This window comes from Melopsittacus undulatus, chromosome 14 (assembly GCF_012275295.1).
Source record: "Melopsittacus undulatus isolate bMelUnd1 chromosome 14, bMelUnd1.mat.Z, whole genome shotgun sequence".
Taxonomy (NCBI): Eukaryota; Metazoa; Chordata; class Aves; order Psittaciformes; family Psittaculidae; genus Melopsittacus; species Melopsittacus undulatus.
Genome location: NC_047540.1, coordinates 2,142,769 through 2,163,891, shown reverse-complemented (window position 1 = coordinate 2,163,891; position 21,123 = coordinate 2,142,769). Strand labels below are relative to the sequence as shown.

At 51.5% G+C, this 21,123-nt stretch overlaps 1 protein-coding gene across 4 annotated transcripts in view; it reads left to right on the top strand.

The window, feature by feature from the left end:
- ARID1A (AT-rich interaction domain 1A) overlaps positions 1-21,123 on the top strand; it is a 59,310-nt gene that overhangs the window by 332 nt on the left and 37,855 nt on the right. For 3 of the 4 annotated variants that reach the window (XM_034069162.1, XM_034069161.1, XM_034069163.1), the window contains exon 1: positions 1,089-2,240. In XM_034069162.1, the coding sequence (XP_033925053.1) occupies positions 1,089-2,240 (1,152 nt within the window). Of the gene's footprint in view, positions 1-171; positions 313-1,088; positions 2,241-21,123 lie in introns of those variants that run through there. The other variant, XM_034069164.1, reaches the window with a different exon arrangement.

The window sequence follows — 21,123 nt, the reverse complement described above, 5'->3', positions numbered from 1 at the left end:
CCCACTGCCCTCGCCTTGGCAGGAGCGGGACCGTACTTTCTTGGCTGTCCCTGCGTGCAGTTACAGTTCTGGAGCGCTTCCAAGGCCGCATCCAGAGGGACACAGCTGGCGAGGAGAGGAAATGACAACCGCTAACAGTTTGCAAAGGCTAATTCTAAATGGAATTTCTAGGGACAAAGACGAGGCGCTTCGTTAACCCACGGGCCAGCTCCCTGCCGGTACCCGCGGGCCGGCAGCGCGGCCCCGCCGCTCTCCTGGACGGTTCCCGGCTGGAGGACATCGCCTCGCTGCCCCGGGGAGTGCCCCGGACAGGTACGGGCGAACCCCCCGAGGGGACGGGAGGGAAAAGAAGGGAAAGCAAAGGAAGGGAAGTGCCCCCCCCTCCCCGCTCTTGGCCCGGCTCTGCCCGGCCCGGCTCGGCCCCGCGGCCGCGCTCGGCTCCGCGGATCCGCTGCGGGTTTTGCGTGCGGCAGCCTCCGCCGCGCCGAGCCGGCAGCGGCCGGGGCCGGCCCGCTCCTCCTTTGTGACGGGGGGGAGGCTCCCGTCCGGGCCGCGCCGCGCTCCGCTCCGGGTTTGGCAGGCGGCCGCGGCGCTGGGTAAAATGGCAGTGCTGAGCCTCGTGTCGGAGTGAGCCCCGCTCGGCGGACCAGAGTCGGGAGCTGCCGCGCGGCTCGCCCAGCCCGGCCCCGCCGCCGCCCGGCCCGGCTCCGGGGACGGCGCCCGCCCGCCCGCCGTGTCCCCCCTCCCTCCCTCCCGCCTCTCCCGCACCGGGAGCCCCGTCCCGGGTCCCCCCCACCCCCCCCATACCTCCTCCTCCTTCCCCCCCACTCCCTCCTCCTCCCCTTTCTCCGCCGGCTGCAACCGAGGAGGTACAGCGGGGCCAGGCCCCGGGAAGCCCAGCCCAGCGGAGCCCTCCCCGCCTCGCCAACCAGGCCGGGGGGGAATGAGCCCCCGCTGCCCTGAAGAGCCCGCCGCCGCCTGAGCGGGGAGCAGCAGAGCAGCGAGGCCTCACGCCGGCCGGCCAGGCAGGGAGCAGCTCGGGGGGGACCGGTCCGGGGGGGGGTGGCTGGGTGGGGAGGGGGGGGATCATGGCTGCTCAGGTCGCCCCCGCCGCCGCCAGCAGCCTGGGCGCCCCGGCTCCAGCCGAGCTGAAGAAAGCGGAGGCGCAGCAGCGGGATTGTCCCCCGGAGGAGGCGGGGGGTGAGGCGGCGGCAGAGCGCGGCGGCGGCGGCGAGAAGCAGGCGGAGAGCGAGGGCCCCACGGGGAAGGAGCTGCAGGACGGGGCCGAGAGCAACGGAGGGGGCGCAGGGGCCGAGTCCGACCTGAAGAGCTCGAACGGGAACCCGGGCCCCAGGCCCGCCGCTGCCGCCGCCACCCTGAACAATAACCTCCCGGAGCCGCCCGGTGGCGGCGGCAGCAGCGACGGGGTGGGGGCGCCGCAGCAGCAGCCGCCGCCGCAGCAGCCTCCCCCTTCCCACCCGGCCGCCTTGCCCCCGCCAGCCTACGGCTTCGGGCAGCCCTACGGCCGCGGTGCCCAGGCTGCTGCCGCCGCCGCTGCGGCCGCCGCCGCTGCCTTCCACCAACATGGCGGACAACAAAGCCCTGGCATGGCAGCGCTGCAGAGCGGGGGCCTGGAGCAGTCCTACCCGGGGCCGGCGGGAGCCCCCGCGGGGCCGCCCCCTCCCCAGAACTCGCACGGCGGCGCCGAGCACGGCTTCCCCAACCACCAGTACAACTCCTACTATGCGGCCGGGGCCGGGCGCAGCGCCGGCTCCTACCCGCCTCCCCCCCAGGCCTACGCCCTGAGCTCCCCCCGGGGCAGCGCGCAGAGCTCCGCTCCGGCGGCCGCCGGCGCCAAGTCCCCCGCGGCCGCCGCCTTCCAGCAGCAGCGCTTCGGGGTCATGGGGCCCTCGGCCGCCGGCGGTGCAGGAGGAGGAGGAGGGGGAGCCACCCCGCAGCCCACGGCCACCCCCACCCTCAACCAGCTCCTCACCTCCCCCAGCTCCGCCCGCGGCTACCAGGGGTACCCCGGGGGCGACTATAGCGGCGGGCCGCAGGACGGGGGAGCCGCCGCCAAGGGCCCGGCCGCCGCGGACATGGTCTCGCAGTACGGCGCGGGCAGCAGCCAGGGCTGGGCCGCAGCGGCCGGCGGGGCCCCGCCGAGGAGCCACCACGCGCCCATGAGCCCCGGGAGCAGCGGCGGAGCCGGCGGGGGACAGAGCCTCGGCAGGAGCCAGCAGGTAACGGCAGGGCCGCGTGGGGCGGGCGGGGAGGGGGGGGACACACACCGGGAGCGGGCCGGGCCGGGGCCGGGAGGCACCGGGGGTGGCGGGGGACGAGGGGTCCGGGAGGGGGGGGGGTGGCGGTGCCTCTCCCGCGGGTTCCCCCCGCCGGGCCGGCGCTGCCGGGGAGCTGCCATTGTCTGTGCTTGCTCGCTCGCTCTAAAATGGCTGCCTCGCCGCCTTCCCTTCCTCCCTCCCCAGTCTTTGTGCGAGGCTCTGGGCCAGCGGCCGCTGTCCTCCCCGCCGCCCCGGCCCGCTCCGGGGGGCTCCGCTGGGCGAGCGGGCCCGGCCGCCCCCGGCGGAGGGCGGTGAGGGGCCGGCGGGGCCGGGCGCGGGGGCCGGGGGTGCGGGCGGGCCCGGCCGGGCCATCGCGTGGCCCCGGCAGCGCCGCCGCCATCGGCCCCATCGCCCCCCGGCCCCTCCGCTCCGCTCCCCTCGGAGCCCCCCGGCCCCGGGGTGCCCGCACCCTTCGGCGGGGCCCGGCGGGGTCCATCGGGGTGGCCGCGGTTCGGCCCGGCTGTGCGGGGCCGTGCTCCCCGGCCGGCCGGTGGCCGCGGCCTGCGGCTGGGAGCGCCGGTACAGAGCTGGGCGATGGGAGCAGCGAGTGCAGATCGGTTTGGTTTGGGATTTGAATTATGGAGGTAAAATCCTTCTGTCAAAGCCAGGAGACAGTTGGTCTTAGGTTGACATCCTATCTGTGATCTGATTGGCTCCCCATCTCCTGCTCTTGGCCATTTATAATTGCCTCTGATGTAATGGTACAACCATCCTGATGAGCTCATAAACTTTTACACTCGGCTTTTCCGCCAGCCCCGGACCCACGGCAGCCCCGCAGCTCCGCTCGCCGCCTCCCGCGGCCCCCTCACCGGAACCGGCCGTGACCTTGAGGCGCTCGGGTGCAGCCCCGCACCGGGGAGCCGAGCCCCGGCCGCCTGCCCCTGCTGCATTGTGCCTCGGAACAAAAGAGGAGGCGATGGCATTTTGTTTGTACCTTGGGTTTATTTTGCTTGCGATGTTTTAATGCGGCCTGGAATAGAGTGTGTGTTGTTGGAACGGTGGCAGGGCCGCTCTGCACAATGGGCTGGCTGTTTATTTTGGTTTATGTGACTTTCCCTTTGGTATAAATGATTTCTTTGATGGATCTGAGGGTGCGTTTGTTTCTGGCTAATTTCAAAAGTGAGGCTGTTTGGATTCTTTATTAGATGGGAGAATGGGGGGTTCTTGGGTGTGTTACAGCCTTAAGAAGGGAAAAAACCCAAACAACAGAGCAGTCAAAACCAAACTTGTGGCTGAAGCATCGAAAATGGTGAATTACCAATTTCACATTCAATAGAGCTTTAATAGAGGACAGGCCTGAGCCTCTACCTGTGTGTCTCGGGGCACATTTTGACTTGCTTTGAGTGTTGCTGAGTCTCTTTCCCCCAAAAATAAAGGGACTTGTTACAGGCTTTGAGGTGCTCATTGTGGTCAGGCTCAACAGGGTCCCAACTCTTCGCTCTTTGGAGGAGGTGGCAATTTGAGCCTCAGAATTAGGCTTATCCTTGTATGTGTCGAATTTACCTCTTTGCTGGAAGCATAGATGGCCAGAAAACGTTCAGAGGAGGAAACAGCACCGCGTATGTATCAGACATTTTAGATCCAGGGAAAAGAGGAGCTGGTATCTGATAGCTGGAAACCTTGGTTTAAACCGGGTTACTTTCTGTGCTCACATGTGCATCTCCGAGGCCTGTCGTGGCCTCGTGCAGGACTGAGACTTCCCTTTTCAGTCTGTGTACTTTGCTCTAACTTCAGGCCCTGGGTTGGAGACATCCGAGACCATGTAAGCTGACAGGCAGCCTCCAGAGTTTCCCTTCTTGCTCAGTGCTTCTCTTGTGTTGCTCTGAAAACTGCTTCCTTTTTGTTCCTTGCTTACCAAGGGCAATGTCCCCTTCAGTGTCCTGAATTACTTGTCTCTTCTGTCAGATTGAAATAGTGCTCTCTAAGAGAGGCTCTTATCTCTGCCCTGGTCATCGAACTGTCCAGTGTTAACGGGGAGTGAGTGTTCAGTTATCCTCAGTGAAGGGTTCAGCTCCTCAGGAATCTGTTTGTGCAGACCTGTGATCCATGCGGACAATTGTCACTGATGGTTTCACTTGAAGGCACTTCCTCTACCCTGAAACATGCACGTTTAGATCAAACGTGGTGTCAGGTTGAACTTCCCAGGCAGGTACTTCAGCCTGTATCTGACAGAAGTCGACTTGTGTCAGTGTTCTGATGGGTGGTTGTCAGAGGAGCTTATTTTGTCTCATGAATTGAACGTGGTGCCACGAGCTGCTGGGACAGCCTGTCAGTAAGATCGGAGTAACCCGTCCCGTAAACTGGGGTTATCAATGGAGAGTTGTTCTCAGGAGGAGTTGAACTTCAGATAGTAGAAATAGTGTATATAAAAAGCAAACCAGCAACTCCCCCATCCTGAAAACCAAACCACCCTCCCAAATCCACTTTGTGCCAAGGATTATTGGACTCAAACTGACAATTACCTTTATTTTTCTGCTGGAAAAAGAACAGACTTATCTAGCATAATAAAAAAAGCTTCCACATGTCATCGGTGCTGCCCACAAGGAATGCTTGATTAATAAATACTCCAGTCCCAAATTACAGCCTCTTTTTTGCTGTGTGCTCTGTGAAATTCCCAGCAGTGGGATTAAAGAAAGCATTGCATCTTCTCCTTGTCTTGGACAGTGATAAGCAGAGTGGGTACTTGCCACCTAAGTTCTGGGAAACTCTGGGAGGATGAGAGGAGAATGTAATTCTGAGCAAGCACCAGGAAGAGAAGCATTCCTTGGTGCAGGCTTGGAGATGATGATGATGTGGGAAGAGCGTGGGGTTCCTCTGCTTGGGAATCCTTGGGATAGTAGTAAGCCTGAGGGTTTGGGGATGGGAAGCAGGATGATGTGGAAAACGGAAGTGCTTCTAATTCTTGATTCTTCTTAGGATTTATGAATGGTGCCACAAGGAGGGTTTTATCGTGTTGCTCATCAAGAAAGGCCAAGTAATTCCTGGCGTGAAAGTTGTTTGGGTGCAATGTTTCCTGTAATAAAAGGAGAGCAGTTTGTAACCCTCATGGACCCCTGTGCACACCAGCAGGGTCCAGGAAGCTGGTGCTGAGCCCCAGTGAAGGCAGATGTGCTCCATGTTGGAAGGGGCTGCAGCAGAGGGCTTGGCACTGTTTCTGATGACCTTTATAGCTGGGAAATGTGGAGTAGGATCAAGAGATCAGAATGGCTCTTTTACAGTGTGTGGGATGAGGAGGAATCTGTGGTTTTCTGTGGGAATGGCTTGGAAGAAACCAGGCCAGGGATCTTAGTTTTCAGTTTTTCCAGCTCTACCATGCATTTGTTTCCACCCCCTTTCCCTTAGTGTATTAGTTGTTAATAATACAACTGGCTTTCCCAGAGTCTGGGGAATTAAAGGGAACTGTTGAAGAGGGAGGACTTCCCTCCCTTTACTAGCTGGGCATTTCTCCTGGTGACACACAGCATCTCCTGTAACGGGAGCTTGTCTTTGGATCACATGAATCATTGACATCCTGGATAGCATCCCCAGAAGTGCGCTGATGTCTCCAGGTCTCTATTATGAAGTTCAGTGAAGGCAGTTTAAAAATCATATGTTAATAAAGACAAACTGCTTTTGGGCCTGTTGCCATGTAATAGCTATTTTTTGTTGACTTCGAGCTCAACTTTAGCAGCAAGTGAGGCATGAAAAATGTTGTTGCAAATATGTTTTTGGAACTAAATTGGCACCAAATGGCTCTGTGCTGCCAATGAGCTGCGATAGCTTGGAATCGGAAAGTGAGACCTGGCTCCTGTTGGCTTGTGTCGCAGGGCTTTTCCTTGCTTAGCATTGTAATGTCTGGAGCACTGGAATTGCTCGCCAGGTGTAGTATGCACTAGGTCTTTGCAACAAGGAGGGCATCATCTTTTTCAGGGGTAGGGTTTGGGTCTGAGTGAGTGAATTTAGGCCTTGTCTGGTTTGTAGGAAGGTGGTGCTGGGGTAATTTTGTTGTTAAGATCTAGTTAATTGTGGTGGGGACACTGGAGGTTTTGCATACCTGTTTGAATAGTCTGTGCCAGCCTGAAGTCAGGGAGGGGTTGCCTGATTCTCTGCACATCTCTTGCTTTCTGACATACCATCTCCTTGGTACTCAGTTTGAGGTGACCAGTGTTTCCAGGCAGGATATGTGCAGGATGCAGGACAGTATGGAATGCTGCATCAATCCTTACTTATTGTCTGGGCTTGGGAGGGAGGGGGAGTTCTACCTGTGGTGTATCTTGTAATCATGTTGTAGGTTACAGGGCAGAAATGTGATTTCTGAGAGGTTTTTACATTTCATTTTGGGCCTGGGCGTTTTGCTTTAGAATGCTTACTGGGTTCTTAAACTGTCCAGTTGAATCCCTTTTATGTGCCTGCAGCAAACGTGTCCTGAAGTGACTGCGCAAGAGGCAGAACCTCTTCCCTGTTCCTAAATAACACTAGAAACCAGGGTCGGGGGAAGCATGAGAATCAAATGTTCTGCTCTGGCTGCATTGTCCTGTTCTCATAAGCTTGGTATGTTCATCATAGTTTGGGGTTTTTCTTCTAGCTTTGAGAGGCCTGGTCAATGAATACCATGTCACAAGTACTACACGAGACCCTGTTAAGAGTCTTCCATGGCAATCCCATTAAAAAGCCCAGCAGCTTTCCTTCAGAGAGAAACTAATGGCTAAAATGAAGCTAAATAGTGCAACCCTTCATTTTTTATCTGTTACCTCAGATGTGACTTTTCCACCATTTTTTCTTCCTCCCCTTTCCAAAGGCACGCTGCCAACTCGGAAATGCAGTTTTTGCCCTCTGAATGGGAATTGTGTGATCTCGGTAATGAAAATATGAGAGGAGAAGGATGCCCTTTGCAGTTTTCACTCCGTGGATTCGAAATTCTTTGTCTAGTCAGTTTGATTTCTTCTTTTTTGAATTGCAACTCCTGTGTGATGGATTGCTCTGGGGAGAAGCTCATCAGCATGCCATTGCCCAATTCCTGCCAAGAATGTTGGAAACTCTCAAGTAGCAGCAGTAGCAAAGCGGATACCGAAGGCAGGGAAGTGTAATTGGAAAGGAGGGGGGTGAGTTATGAAAAGCTTGTCAGTATTTAGCGTTGCTTTTTCTTGTGGAAGGGTCCTTAAGCCATCAGCAAGATGCAGAATAATCTCTCACCCTTTGTTCTGATGGGGGAATAGAAGGGAAATGTGTTTTTTTCCAGGGGGGAAAAAGTGGTTTTGAGGAGAAGTCCTGCAGAAGTTTTTCTATCGTGTGCTGATCTCAAGAAGTCCAACCTTTAAACCCTTCAGAGGTTATGCATGTGCAGTGGTAAAACTCTACTGGATGTGTTTGCCAGAGCCATAAATCTGCTAGAAGTGACTGACAGGTGGGATTGGAGGGAAAAGGCAGTTTTCTTTGGCACGCTGGACCGAAGCTGCTGTATCTGGGTCCCTGCCTGTACCTGGATGCCATGAGAGGAGTTGATGCCTTTCTGTTCCTCAGTTTGGTGGCTGGGAAAGCAGTGGAGTTGGTCACCTGAAGAGAGCGTGTGTGCTTTCTGTGGGCTCGGGGAAGGCCGCGCTGCGTTTATAAAGTGATTCCAGTAAAATTCCAATCATAAATCTCATGTCATCTCTGCTGTGTGGAGTGTGTGCTTCTCGTTCGTCAGGCTCTGTAGAAAGGAAGCTTCAGGCACACTCTTGTTTCACTGGTGCAGAGGTGGAGTGCAGGGTTTTCTCTTCTTGCAGTGGTTGTTGTATGCGGATGCTGATGAGAGAACTTGCCAAGGTGAGGTACCAGGGCTGGGACAGGGCAGAGAGTGGGTTATCCACCTTCTGAGCTCAGCCTATGCTGTGAATGTGAGCCCGTCTTTCCTCCCTACTACATGGGTTTAAGTCAGTGTATTTAAGACCCTTTTTAATGGACTTCTGTGCTTAAGGAAGCAGCACCCAAGCCTGCTCTCAGAGGTGCATAGCATGAAAGAAGCAGGGCTGGAACAGGAGGAGCTGCTTCTCTCAGGACTGAGCTCATGTACATATTTTACCCATTCCTGTAGTGTCTTAATCAGATTAGAATATGTATTAACATATGGATGAGGGAGGGGTTTCCATTTCTTACTCTTGGTGCACCTACGCTCCCAGTGTTACAACTCCACAGTTCAGTTGTGCAACTTGAGCATTTTGGAGTTTTGTTGGACTACATCAGGAAAAGCATTTCCAGGGTTGCCAGTGGTGTTCATTGTGGAGTGTTTCCGAGGTTCAGTGACAGCTCAGTGAGTATTTACACAACGTGGGCATGAACTTCATGTAGTGAGAGGTAAAGGAGGCCACGTAATGATAGAGCAACTGAATAAAAGCTACTTGAGACTCTCAGAACATAGGGTTTTTATGTGTTCAGAGTACAATAACTGCAGCTAGGCATTTCTAAGCGTGCTCTTTTTAGGTTTGGGGGGAGCAAAAAGGGACAAGCAGGCAGGAGCGAATAAGGGGATCGGGTCATTCTGTAAAGACATTTCTTTATGGGAGGGTGAGAGAGCACATGTATTAATTCCGATGAAACTCTCTTGAAAAATCAGCTTGTGGAAATACCTGCAATGGAGCAGCAGCTTTTGCAGTTATTGGCCTTTCATGTGATAACCAGCATGTCCGTATTTCCTGAAGTTAGCAATAGTCATTGAAACTCAAGGACAGATTCAATTGCTATGAACTTTTCCTTCCTCTTCCCTCTTTATTTCCTTATTAAACTTGCGCAGTAAGATCTTCTTGCTCATGGATGATTTACATTATGCCCAGACCATCCTAAGAAGCTGCAGGTTGGACCTGGGGTATAGTTCTCAGAGAAGCCCCTGTGTGTGCAGGACACCCCTGTCTGGCGAACAGAGAGGACCAAAGAGCACTTTGATGGTTTTGGTGGGATGTGATGGTGGCATCTCAGATGTGGCTGGGAGGAGTGTTTGGTGGTCATCTATGTCAGACCCTGGCCTGTGGTAGGCTTCCCATCCAGAGAGGGTCTGTGACTCTTCTCAAAGAGAAGCTCTTGATGTTCAGAGGCCTCTGCAATGTCCCTGTGGGCAGAATGACTGTGTCAAACAAGGATTTCCCCCCCATCCACTCACTTGTGAGATCTCATTCAGGTTTGACTAAGAGAAGCCCTGAAAATCACCGTTTCCCTTCTGATGTCAGCACCGCTCTGGCACCCTGCCTGTGAGTAACTGAACAGGAATGCTTCAGAGCTGGCTGAGGCCACCGCTACAGCTGCAGCTTCACTTCCAGACACCGTGGTGGGAGACCTGCTCTGCCCTGTGGAATACACTCAGACCAGTGCACAGGCACAGCCAGCCCCAGTTGGCATCAGTGGGTTTGTACTTCCTTGCCACCATTGGTGTCCAGAGCAGCAGAGTATGATCTGAGAAGCACGAGGCACAGATTAGAGGGAAGCCTGCTCTGAAGGTGGCCATTCTGGTTTAGGTTTATGGCACTGAATTTGTTCTTTTGCGTGAGGAGAACGTGCAATGTGATCTCTGCTTCCTGCAGAATCTTGCTGTTGGTTTGTTGCCTGCACTGAATTTGGAGGTGACTGTATTTTTCTTGTTGAACAGAGGTTTGGATCTGAATTCAGAGGTCATTTAACCTGCAGGCCTGCTGCAGCCAGACCTGAGAACAGAGCAGATGAACGCCATGGAGCTGCCTCAGTGTGTTTCACTGCTTTGCTATCCTTAGCATTGGACATCAGGAAAAACATTCCAGCTCCAGTCACCTTAGTTGAGTATCTCTTGTTGTCCTAGTGTCTCTAGGTGCAGAGAACAGAGGCAAAAGTGAATGGTAACTTGCTTTTGAACATGTGGCTTTCTGCTTGTCCCCGATTCCTTTGAGATAAACTTGATGGCAAAATGTGTCCCTTTACTTCCAGATGCCTGTGCTTGCCAGGGATCGTGTTGAAGGCATTGGGTTGTCCTGCTTTGCCACCTGAGCTTCTTCCAGGGGCCTGGAGCTGACTGGGCTCCTCTGTATGGAATCCTTCCTGTAGGCTTGTTTGGCGTACTTCCTAACAGTCTGATGATGGATTTAAAGTCCAGATGACTGTAGGACTATGCACCCTGTACAGGTTTAGGAGGAAAATCTGGTATTCATTAACTGTATGTAAATAATTAAGCCAGTGCCAGACTAGAGGTGGTCTTTCCTTTAGACATACTTTGTGAAATGGTCTGAAGAGCAGCTCTTGCCTCTGTGCAGAAGGTCCAGGGACACGGTGGAAGTGCTGGAGTTAGCTCAGAGTTGATAGGGGGTTTGTAGTGAGCCATCTCTGACTTCAGAGCTGGCACAGGCGGTCAAGGAAAAGGCTTCCCATTCGAGGCCAGTTTACTGGGTGAGAGCACATGGTCCCTAGGAGTGCCTTTCTGTTGTGCTGTGGCTGCACGTGTTGTGTCTGTGGTGTCGGCAGTCCCAGCATCCTGCCCTTTGCTGGGGCTGCTCTGTGCACGTGGGGGTTAACTTCTATTAAAACAGACCAAACTAACTCCTTTGTGTACTGTTGGGGGGGATTGTGGCTATTGTAGTGGTTTGGATCCCCTGGAAAATCAAAGCATCTCCTAGTTTCTTGTGAGACACCAGCAGGGCTGATATGAGCACTTACCCACGTCTTGGAAGCCTTGGGTGTATGGGGACTCTTTGAGCAGGTGCTCAAAGCCCCATCTCTCTGCATTGAGGTTAATGCTGTAGCTGCTGCATCATACGTTGTCTCTGGATGTGGAGTTACACGTGGAGCAGTTTTCTTTGGTTTTACAAAAGATCATCTCAGTGAAGTGTCATCTCTGTCTGCCTGGGGCAGAGCACGGCTCCCCTGGAGCAGGGCATGTCAGTGCAGAAGGGCCTCTCGGGAGAGGAGTGTGCTAATCCTGGGTGAGGGGTCGTAATAGAAGTGGCATCAAAAGCACTTTTACTCAGCTCATGCACTGGAGAAGCAGAACACTTGGCTGTTTGCTCCCTGCTCTTGGAGGTGTGGAAGGGACTGAGAGACCTTTCCCAAATTATCCTGCCTGCCTGTACTTCAAAGCCCTTTCTAGAGCACCTTCTCTGGCCTTCTCTTCGGTTCACAAGGCATGGCAGCGTTGCAAAAGCTTGTTTCCATGTTAATTGTGATTGATTACCTTGCAATCTAGGACAAGATTCCCTTTGAAAAGCTATATGCTGATTTGGTGTCAGGAATTAAAATCAGATGAAGTGATTAGTGTTGGATGAAATATCCCAGAGCAGTTGAGTGCTCCTCGGCTTTCAACTGTGTTCTGGCCCTTAACCTTTGCCTCCCTTCTTCTCCGGAGCAAGGTGCTAAATCTGTTGTCCACATGCTCAGAGAATAACTCATTAGGTATATTATACCAGGAGATAATTTGCTGCTGAGCTTCAGAGTGTGGATTTACTGGCTTTAGTGATGAATGCAGAGTGTGTTGAAAGTGTACTATGTCAAGGCAACAGTGCTACTCGTCCTGAATGGTGAACATGTGTTAAGGTGAGCTTTAAATCTGATCACTCTGTAAATGACAATAAACTGTTCAGCGTTGTCACTGCTGTCAAGGTACAGTCATGTCTCATCTTCCTTTTCTCAGATGAGTTGTCTTACAGCTTCTTGTTATACCTGTTCCTGAAACCAGTGAAGACTTTGCAGCGTTGGCTGTTCCTCCTCCCCCCATGGCATTGGCACAGTTAGGAGTTCTTGTATCTTCTCACCAGCTGCCAACACACACTCCTTTTAACTTGCTAAGCAACTCCCCACATTGTTCATTTTGCTTTGAAAGAGCTGGGCTTTCCTGGATGGACATGAAATAAAAGCCCAAGGACAGAAGCGAGCATGGGGCAGTGGACCCAGGTTTCTAAACTCACTGCAGCCAAAGGCTGGTGGGCTTTATGTTCTCATTATTACTATTTTTAAATAGCAATGACCTTGCATTGCTGTGGGGCTGGGATTCATGTTGGGCTTGCCAAGTGTAACAAACCTGAATCACGACAGCCTTGGCTTGATGAAGGCTCTAGTAGTGTCTTCAGTGCTGTCTGGGAGCTGGCTTGGCTGCAGCTCCCAGTTTCTTGCCTACATATTCTTCTCATCTCCCACAACCTCCTCTTACCAACACAGGCACGACTGCAGCTCTGCTTTCTGGATGCAAATAGATCATTTGGGTATAAATACTGGAGATTGGTTGTTGCCTGCTCTAAAGTTACCGAGTGTGTCCTTGGTAAATGCAGATGGTAACTTGTCATTACTGCAATTTTAAGTACTTTTGGTTCCATGGAACCGAAGTGGAGTCTTGAAGGCTGAATTTTAAGGCTAAAATAAGTGAAGGCTCAATAAAATCCACAAAAATAGCACCCAGATTTATCAGCTGCTGTAATGAGAAGGGAAATAACTTTTCTATTAAGCAAAACAAAGCTTTGTTACCTTGTTTTGTGCTGGATATAAAACACTGCAGCGGGGTCAGGAGGGATGGATGGCATTTAAGGTGTACTAAGTTTCTTCCTAATGAGGTGACACTGGGGCTAATGCCAGTACTATGCAAACTGCTGTGAAGGTCAGCTCCTGCCCTGTACCTGAGGTATGGTTGAGATACCCTTGAAGTAATGAGCACATCATTACCCCAGCAGCTCCTGACTGGGATGAGGATATGCCTTTGGGCAGCTGCAGTTGGCTGGTCCCCATCACCCCATTGCAAAGCAGTGGTGATGTCCTCCATGATGAGCCTGAATCAGAGTCTGGAGGTGAGGTGATGGAGCACGAAGTTCTGTACTCACTCAAACCAGGACTGCCTGCCTCTTCCACAGGTTCATTCCAAACCTCAGATTTCTTGGATTATTCTGGTCTTCCTTTACATGCTTTTAAATAACCTCAGTTATTCTGTAGAAGCAAGGGAGAGTCTGTGTAATGCTGAAACGTGGCTTGAAGAAACTACAGGCCCCGACATGCAGCTCTTACTAAAGCAGGCAGCTGCTGTGGACAAGATGGAGCTGTGCACGCTGAGACCAGGTACCCTGAGCTGTACCTCCCTTATGATGTACGTGGCTGTGTCCTACTCCATCTTGGTGCTGTGTGTGGTAGGAGAGGTAGGCCCATGGAGAAGCATCTGGAGATGCTTCTTGGGTCTCTCCATACCCAGCCTGGCATGGTAAGAGGTCATGAGGGTTTGCTTGTCCAGTTGAGTCTGTTCAGCCACTGTTTATTCTGGTGTAAAATGAGACAGATTTGCAAAGTGATGAGATAACCAAATAGAGGTTGAGCTTTCAACCACACACAGGTGGGCAGAAACCTGCAGTGCTGCATTTTATGGATGAAGAGCTAAGAAGAAATTGGTTTTAGGAGGCTGTTCTAGAGGTGCCTTCTCAGCTCTTGAGTGTGCAGCAGGACCCAGCAGGTTTCTGTGCAGGAAGGGGCTTTTCATGGATTGCTAAAACTAACTTTTTTCTGGAAGGTGAACTCCAGTGAGCCTCTTCCATTGGATCTTCTAGGTTTGGAACACATCCACTGTGCTCAGCAGCAGTAGCCATCTGCCTGTGGGATCAGCGTTGCTTGTTTGAAAGGAAAAGGGGGTTACAGGGAATTAGCTGGATGGCTGGAGTTGGCCACAGGTCACGGGACTTCTGGAACCCTTTCAGGTTCTCAGTGGTGCTTAGCACAGATACTTTGCATCCTGTGGGGATCTGAAGCAGCTTCTCTGGCTGATGGAAGTTAGATCACTTAAATAGTGGTGACACTTGGTATAATTTTGCTCATCCATCCTAGCCCTTCCTCCTCTTGCTTGTTTTTATGGCTTGCTCTTGGCCCAGGCCCATTTCTGTGGTACATGAGCTTGCTTGCTCCTTGTAGTGTGTAAGTAGGCCTGGAACGAAAATGCTGTAATGAGACACTTAACCATCTTTTTGTTGACTTGCCTCCAGTTCATTAGAGCCAGACGTAGGAGGTTGGCTAAACTTTAAGCCTGATTTAATATTCAGGAAGGAAGTTTCCTTCAATCCTAAAAAGAACAGCACCTCACTCCAAGTGTCACGTGTTCCTTGGGATCATCTCCCATGGAGCTCAGACACAGTTTTCCTCTTGTTTAGATGTTGGGAAGAGTCAAGAGTGGCATTTCAGAAACGTGGGGTTCAGTTGTTTGAGTGATGTGTTTCTAAAGTGAGTGAAGTCTGGGAGTGAGGAGAGAGCTGGTTACCTGCTTATGTGGGTAGAAGGAAATGAGGGCTTTGTCCTTACAGGTAAGTTGAGATACTGGGGGGTTAGAGCTCACCCCATGAAACAGCAAACTGCTGATCTGACTCTGAATGTCTGAAAGCTTCACTAGTCTCCAGCCACTGTCAAAGAATCATAACCCTTAATTTTGACTGCATTGGATGCAGGCAGTGGTGTTTGTCAGGATCTCCTGCCACATTAAAACAACTGTGGAAGTAGTTGTCAGCTCCTGCTTCCACATCAGTGTCCGTTTGATACAGAAGGAAACTGATTGCCCAGGCAAGTGATCCAGGCTGGGCTGGGCTGTCAGATAGGGACATGGGGACAGCACTTGTTCTCCAGCCTGCTGCAGAGAGCAGTACCCAGCCTGGGCTTGGGCTCTTCCCTTTCCTCCCAAGGTGTTATTACATTATGGTGTTCAGGAACAGCGTGGATGTTCAGTTGGATCATCAGTGTCTTGCTGGCAGAAGAGAGGTGGAGGAAAATGGAAATGAATCCTCTGGTTGTTGCCTAATTCTCTGGTGTAGGGGATCCCCAGTGCTGTTTCCATGAGGATGTGTGTCAAGCCTGCAGATGGGAAAGGTGTCCATGAACATCTCATGTCGTGTTGCTTGGACAAGGGCACTGTGTGAGCCTGGCTGTGGACAAGCTTCAGTTTGGTGCTAACTTGGCATATAAGCAAAGCTGTTTCCCCCTCTCGCAGGTCCATGTCAGTGTTCCCAGTGTAAATCTTGCTTCAGGTCCTTTCATACAACAGCTTTTCCCAAGCCCAGGATAATGTCCTGTTAATGTGAGCGTGCATCTGCCTTTGAGTGTATCCTGAAGAGTGCAGAAAACCAGCTGTATGTTGTCTCTAGATGTGACATTGGTCAAAATACTACATGGAGGGTCCTGAGGGACACCTAAACAATGTGGTGTGATAAGCAGCGTGCCATGTGTCAGAGGGAGCAACTGACTGAAGAAAGGAGCTGCAATCCAGAGCCTCGATAAGCTGGATTTGTTGAATTTGTTAAGGGGGGCTTAAAGTCAGGCTGGGAAGGAAAGATGAGATCAAGAAAGGCATTTGGTTTAAAAGCCGGCTGGTTTGGCACCTTCCTGCACTCCACCTTTTCAAGGTACAGAAACCCATCAGAACCCTGCTTGTTCTTGGGCCTGAAAGCTGTACTGCTGCCGGGTTACTTCAGTGGAGGTTTGAGGTGGGACTCTCACTTCACTTCCTACCAGATCACCTTCTGATTGACTTCTTTCAGGAATAAAGTGTTCTATGATGAAACAACCTGTAAGCAAAACTCTGGTTGGTTTTAATCAATCTGAAGAGTATTAGTAAGAGTGGTGCTTAGGAAAGTCCTTTGAGATGTGTGGACTGGCCTCTTGCTGAGCAATGTTAATAGGGTAATTACTGAACTGTGTCTAGCCAGGGAGATAGAGCTCACAGGAGAAAACTTCATCTTCTTTCCAGGGGTAAAACATCATGTTCTGGATTTACAGAAGATCTCCCCAAAGGAACTGGAGTAATAAATGTAGGATCAAGGGAAGGAGCCATACTGAATGGGGCTGATCTTAAGTTTACAGCAGCTCCATGTAGTTGGAAGCAGGTGACTGAAGTCATTCGGAAGATGCCCTTGTTTTCCTTTGTGTGTGGTGTTGGTGTCATGAGCTTGTCCTGAGGGCTGAGTGTTAGCAGGAGATGAGAGGAATAGAAAGTGGCTTGGGTCAACTGACCTATAGGAATAAGTCAGAAATAAAACCAGGCTCCCTCTAGTTGGAGAACTGAAACTATTGAGCAGAGCTCAGTTACTTGGAACATGTTGGCAACCAATAACTTAATCTGTATTGGCCATTGACAATGAGATGATGATGATCCATCACCTCTTGGTTATGTATTCAAATCTAAGTTCGATTCTAGGATGTGTGGGAGCAAGTGGAGAGTTTTATTTCTCTGTAGCTTACATCCTGCAAGTTTAATCCTGAAACCAATCCTGAACTATATTCCATCAGTCAGGTTTTGGTACCCAGAGCATGAGTGGAAGTAACCCAGCCAGTTCCATTACTGGGGTGCTTGTTCCCAAAGCGATGGGGACAGGCAGGGAACGTCACTGCTGGGTGCTGGGCAGTGCTGGCTCAGGCTCGCAGTGTTGTCCTGTGCATGGTGAAGGCTGAAGGAAGTTGGTGGATTTCTCAAGCTTAAATAAGGGAGGGGAGAAGGAAAAAAGGAAGTGTCCATGTTTGTGATGATGTGCTCGGTAAAACATGCTTGTCATTTAAACTGTCCTGGGGAGACACTTGGTACATTTCAGTGTGGTGTTTACCACGGGCTTTTCTATGTGTTCCGTTTCTGGGGGCATCTTCATCTGCTACAGGAGAGTTTTCCTTTTATCCTTAATTTCTCCTTAGCTTCTTCATCTCTCTTTAAAAGCAGAGCACCATAGGAAGAGAGGCAAGGAAGTATGACCCAGTGCACTGGCCCTCCAGAAGCTATAAAAGGCAGTGAGTTCAGGCTGGGATATTGACCTTAGCACAGCCAGTTGCACCTTAAATAGATCAAATGAAAATGTTCCTCACTGAAGATGAGCACTGTTTGCTCATGAATGAGGGTGGTTGTTGGTTTGTGCTCATGTCTCAGCTTGAGCCCTCTAGGCTGGTTATGGAGGAATTGGAGTCGTGCATGTGTGGAGTCTCAGAAACCCCAGATGGGTATCAAAGTGTCCAAAGTGCAAACCAGAGGCATGAGAACTACCAGCTGAAAGTAGGGTTTGCTGAAGCACCTTGGCTGCCTCTTGGATGTCATGGTGATGCTGGGTGTTCCAGCCCTTTCCTGTTAGTTCCATCTTCTCGTGATGCCGTGGCGTTGCCATGGGTGATACTGAAGGGAGCAACATTCTGCTTGGGTTGGTCAGTCCATAGGTGGAAGTTGTTGGACCTGGCTGGTTTTGGTGGCTCTGTGAGGCTTTTGAGCCAGCTTGGAGCAACCCCTCCTATGCATTTCACACTCATTCACGGGTACTTGGGCCTTAGGTTCAGGTAGCATCACACCTAATATTGCTTAATGCTGGTGAGTATGTTGAAAATTGGATTTATCTTGATCAAGGCATGGGTGGGCTTAGAGGTGGAGGCAGTGCGAATGCAGGGTGTTAATGGTGTTGGAGGGTGGGACCTCTAAGACCTGACTCAGTGTCTTGTGGCAGCCTGAGCTCTTGGTAGCTCCACAGGACGTGGAATGTACTAGAACTGGCAAAGGTCAGCACAGCCTCTCCACTGTGATTAGAGATGCTGTTTAGAAACGTTCATGTTGAGTTGATGAAGCCTCTTGGCAGCCTTGTGATCGAGACAAAGTGTTTTCCCTGAGTGATGCTCCATTTGCCATGACCCTGAGGTGGATGTTCCCCTGCCTGGCTTGGCCTGGCTGGTGTTTCTCTGGCACTGGAGAACGGGCAGGGAAAGCTGCTTATTTTGAGCCTAGCTCTTTTCCACGAGCTACTGAAGGTGTTACCAGTCTGTTAAGATGAGGCTTTTGCTGATCTTCATACAGCTTGTTGATTTTGATGGCAGTGGCACAGAAAGGTTGAGGGAACCCTGGTGGTTTTGTTCTCTTGTCTGGTTTCAATGATTAAATCCAATATGACCATTAGTTGACTAATTCTTAGGGAAGACAACTCCCCTTTCCCAGCAGTGTCCATCGATAATACAGTTTCTATAGCCACCATGGCAGCATGCTTTGTAACTTCACTGGTGCAGAGACTATTTGCCCTTGCCTTTGGGGCTGGTGACCTAAAGAGAGAGTGTGTTCTTCTCCTGAGACCTAGTTTCTCCACTTCAGTAAGATCCCACCTGGATTGAGCCTTGGGAAGGCAAGCAGGCTGTTCACGGCGTTCACCATCTCCTCAGCTCGGTGACTTCCAGGCCTGCAGCACTCGGTGGTCCCCATGCTCCGGCCATGGCAGGGGAGCAGCTGCCCCCTCTCCCTGAACTCCAGGGCCCTCTCAGGCCTGTCTTTGTACCGGCTCTCAGCAGCCAAACAATGGTGCTGGCAGGGCCATGTGGCTCATCACGTGCGTGCGGCTGCTTCTGCCGGGGTCTTTGCCCATCTGTTCTCAGCTCTTTCTGGGTTATCAGGCTCGGGTCCAAGTCCTCGCAGGCAGCCAGCTCCATGGCCAGAGATTATGAGCACCAACCTTCCTGGCAGGAGTGGTGTGGCTTTGCTTTTATGCAGATTAGCCATGTGCTCCTCACTTCAAGGCGTTCCACAGGAAAAGCCGTTTCCTGTGTTTGCTTCTCGGTGGGCGGCTCCGGAGCCTCGGACCGGCCCGGGGCCGAGCCTTGTACACAGCGAGCAGGCTTGGGAGAGAGGGATTACAGTGTGCTGCCCCCCCTTCCCCTTCCACCTCCAGCGCTACGTCACCACAACACAACCACACGCGCGCTCATACTGTTGGTGTCATTCATTCAGTGCCAAGATTGCTTTAAAAAATTCCCTTGGCCCCAGTTCAAACAGGAGTACAGCTGGGATGTGTTAGATTTTAGGCAGTCTGCCCTCAATTTGAGATGAGTTATAAATAGCAGTGCCGACTTCCTTAACTACCACTCTCCGAGGTAAAATGCAGGTTAATGACTGTGGGAATCAATTAGGGCTTCTCCGGGTTAAACAGCCGGGAATGCTGCTGCTGAGGTTTGATCACAAACCCCAAATCTAGGCAGGAAAAGACGGCGAATCCAAGGTGAGAGCTTAGGGCTTTTAGTACTCTTCTTGTGGCTTTAGTTCTTGGGGGCAGTTGTGGCCGGTCCCCACGTTTGCCAGTAACGGAATGACGCCGATTTGAAACTGGAGAGTTCAGTAAATGACTCTGCTTCCTCTTCGTCCTCTGCCGTAATAAAACACAAATGGAAGAAGGTAATGGGGAAAATCAGGATTACATTTTTCCATACAGCTGTGGAGGGTTTGGCTCTTGCTTCCAAAGTGGGATTTGCCTCTCTCCTTCACTTGTTTTCCTGTTGGGACCATTAAGTGAGTCCCCTCCAATTGAACCAAACTGTTCTTTCAAGAGGCCAAACTTCTCTGCTGCTGGACAAAATCGGAAGGGAATTGTTTGTGGAATCCTCTTGTTTCCTTCAGAGCTCCTTTGATTCTTGTTTTTTAAGGAAAACTCTGCCTTGTTGGTGAAGGAGAGCCGGTTTTCACAGTGCTGTTCCATTGTAGGGGGTCTGACATCCCTTAACGCTACACATCCCTTTTGAAAGCTTTTGAACTCGGCAATTTAAGCTCGCTTTGGGCTTGCTGTTACCAGCTCTTGGTCTGGAAATACCTTACATTTTCTTGAGAGCTCAGCATTTCTCTGGAGCACCAGCTGCTTTCACTACACACTGCCCCAGACAGCTCTGCTTTGGAAAGTTCCACTGGTGACAGGGCTGTGTTTTGCCAAGTTTGGGTACTTCAGAGTGTTATAAAACAGCAGAGATAACGAGATTGAAGGGAGAATAGAAGCAATTTCTATGAATGCAAGGAGGTGTAAGCAGGGGGTCTGGACTTCAGTGATCAAGGAGCAACACTTTCTCTCAATTATGTCTCTCTGTGGCAGGGCCTTTGCTTTTGAAGTGTAATCACAGTAATCTACTCCTGTGGTTTCCTATTGAAAGGATTTCCCATGTATCAGTCCAGAGAAGAATCTCCAGCCTTTTGCAGTCGGGGTTTGGTATTTCCTTATTTATCCTGAAGTGTTCTTGCAGGCGAGCAGGCTTCCTCTTGCCTTACCCACCTTGTGTAACGTGGGTGTACAAAGGAGCTGGGCAGCACCTCCGCTCCCCCTGCAGCCTTCGCACGAGCTCTGGGATCGATCTGCACTGCACTGCGCTTCAGCTTGGGCTGTGAAATACCTAAAAGGCTTAAGGTAGCAGATTCAGGTAGACTTCCTGATGGTAGGCTCTTAAAGCCAAAGCAACGCTGCTAAAATGAGCAGACTTAAAGCCCCCGTTAGCAAAAGGGGTGTCTTTAACAGGAGATTTTGAAGGAAGAAACGTGTCACAGCATTTGAGATGTACCCAGCAGCCCCAGAGGAGCACAAATTACCCTGTTGGTTTGCAACAAGTCGGGACTGTGTGTATGAAATAGTTCCATGATTAGAGATTAATTGGCGTTTGCATATCTTCTGTTTATAGAATTGTATCTATAAGGCTGTAATTTAGAGTGATGCTCTTCATGTTTGTTTTTAGCATCCTCTGTGCGCTGGGGCCTTGTGGAAGAGCAGCTCAGAGCAGTGCAGTTTGGAAGCACGTTGTGCACTCCTACGCTGAGCAATCAGGGTGACGACTTGGTCACATCCTGGAAATACGTTTGGGTTTTGTGTTTTGGGGTTTTTCTTTTCAATGGCTGCATAAACAGTTCCAAATGTTGCTTGAAGTTTTTTAACAGGCGTCATGCTTCCTGTAGGAGTCATGGAAAAGTGAATCTTCACCTTGTTCCTGTCCTTCCTGAAGATAGGGTTGGCTTTGTGGGTGACCACAGACAAGAAAATCTGTGCAGAAGAGGCAGCATGTGGTGTGTGTGTGTGTGTGTGTGTTATTAAAAGGCAAACAGAACATCCCTGAA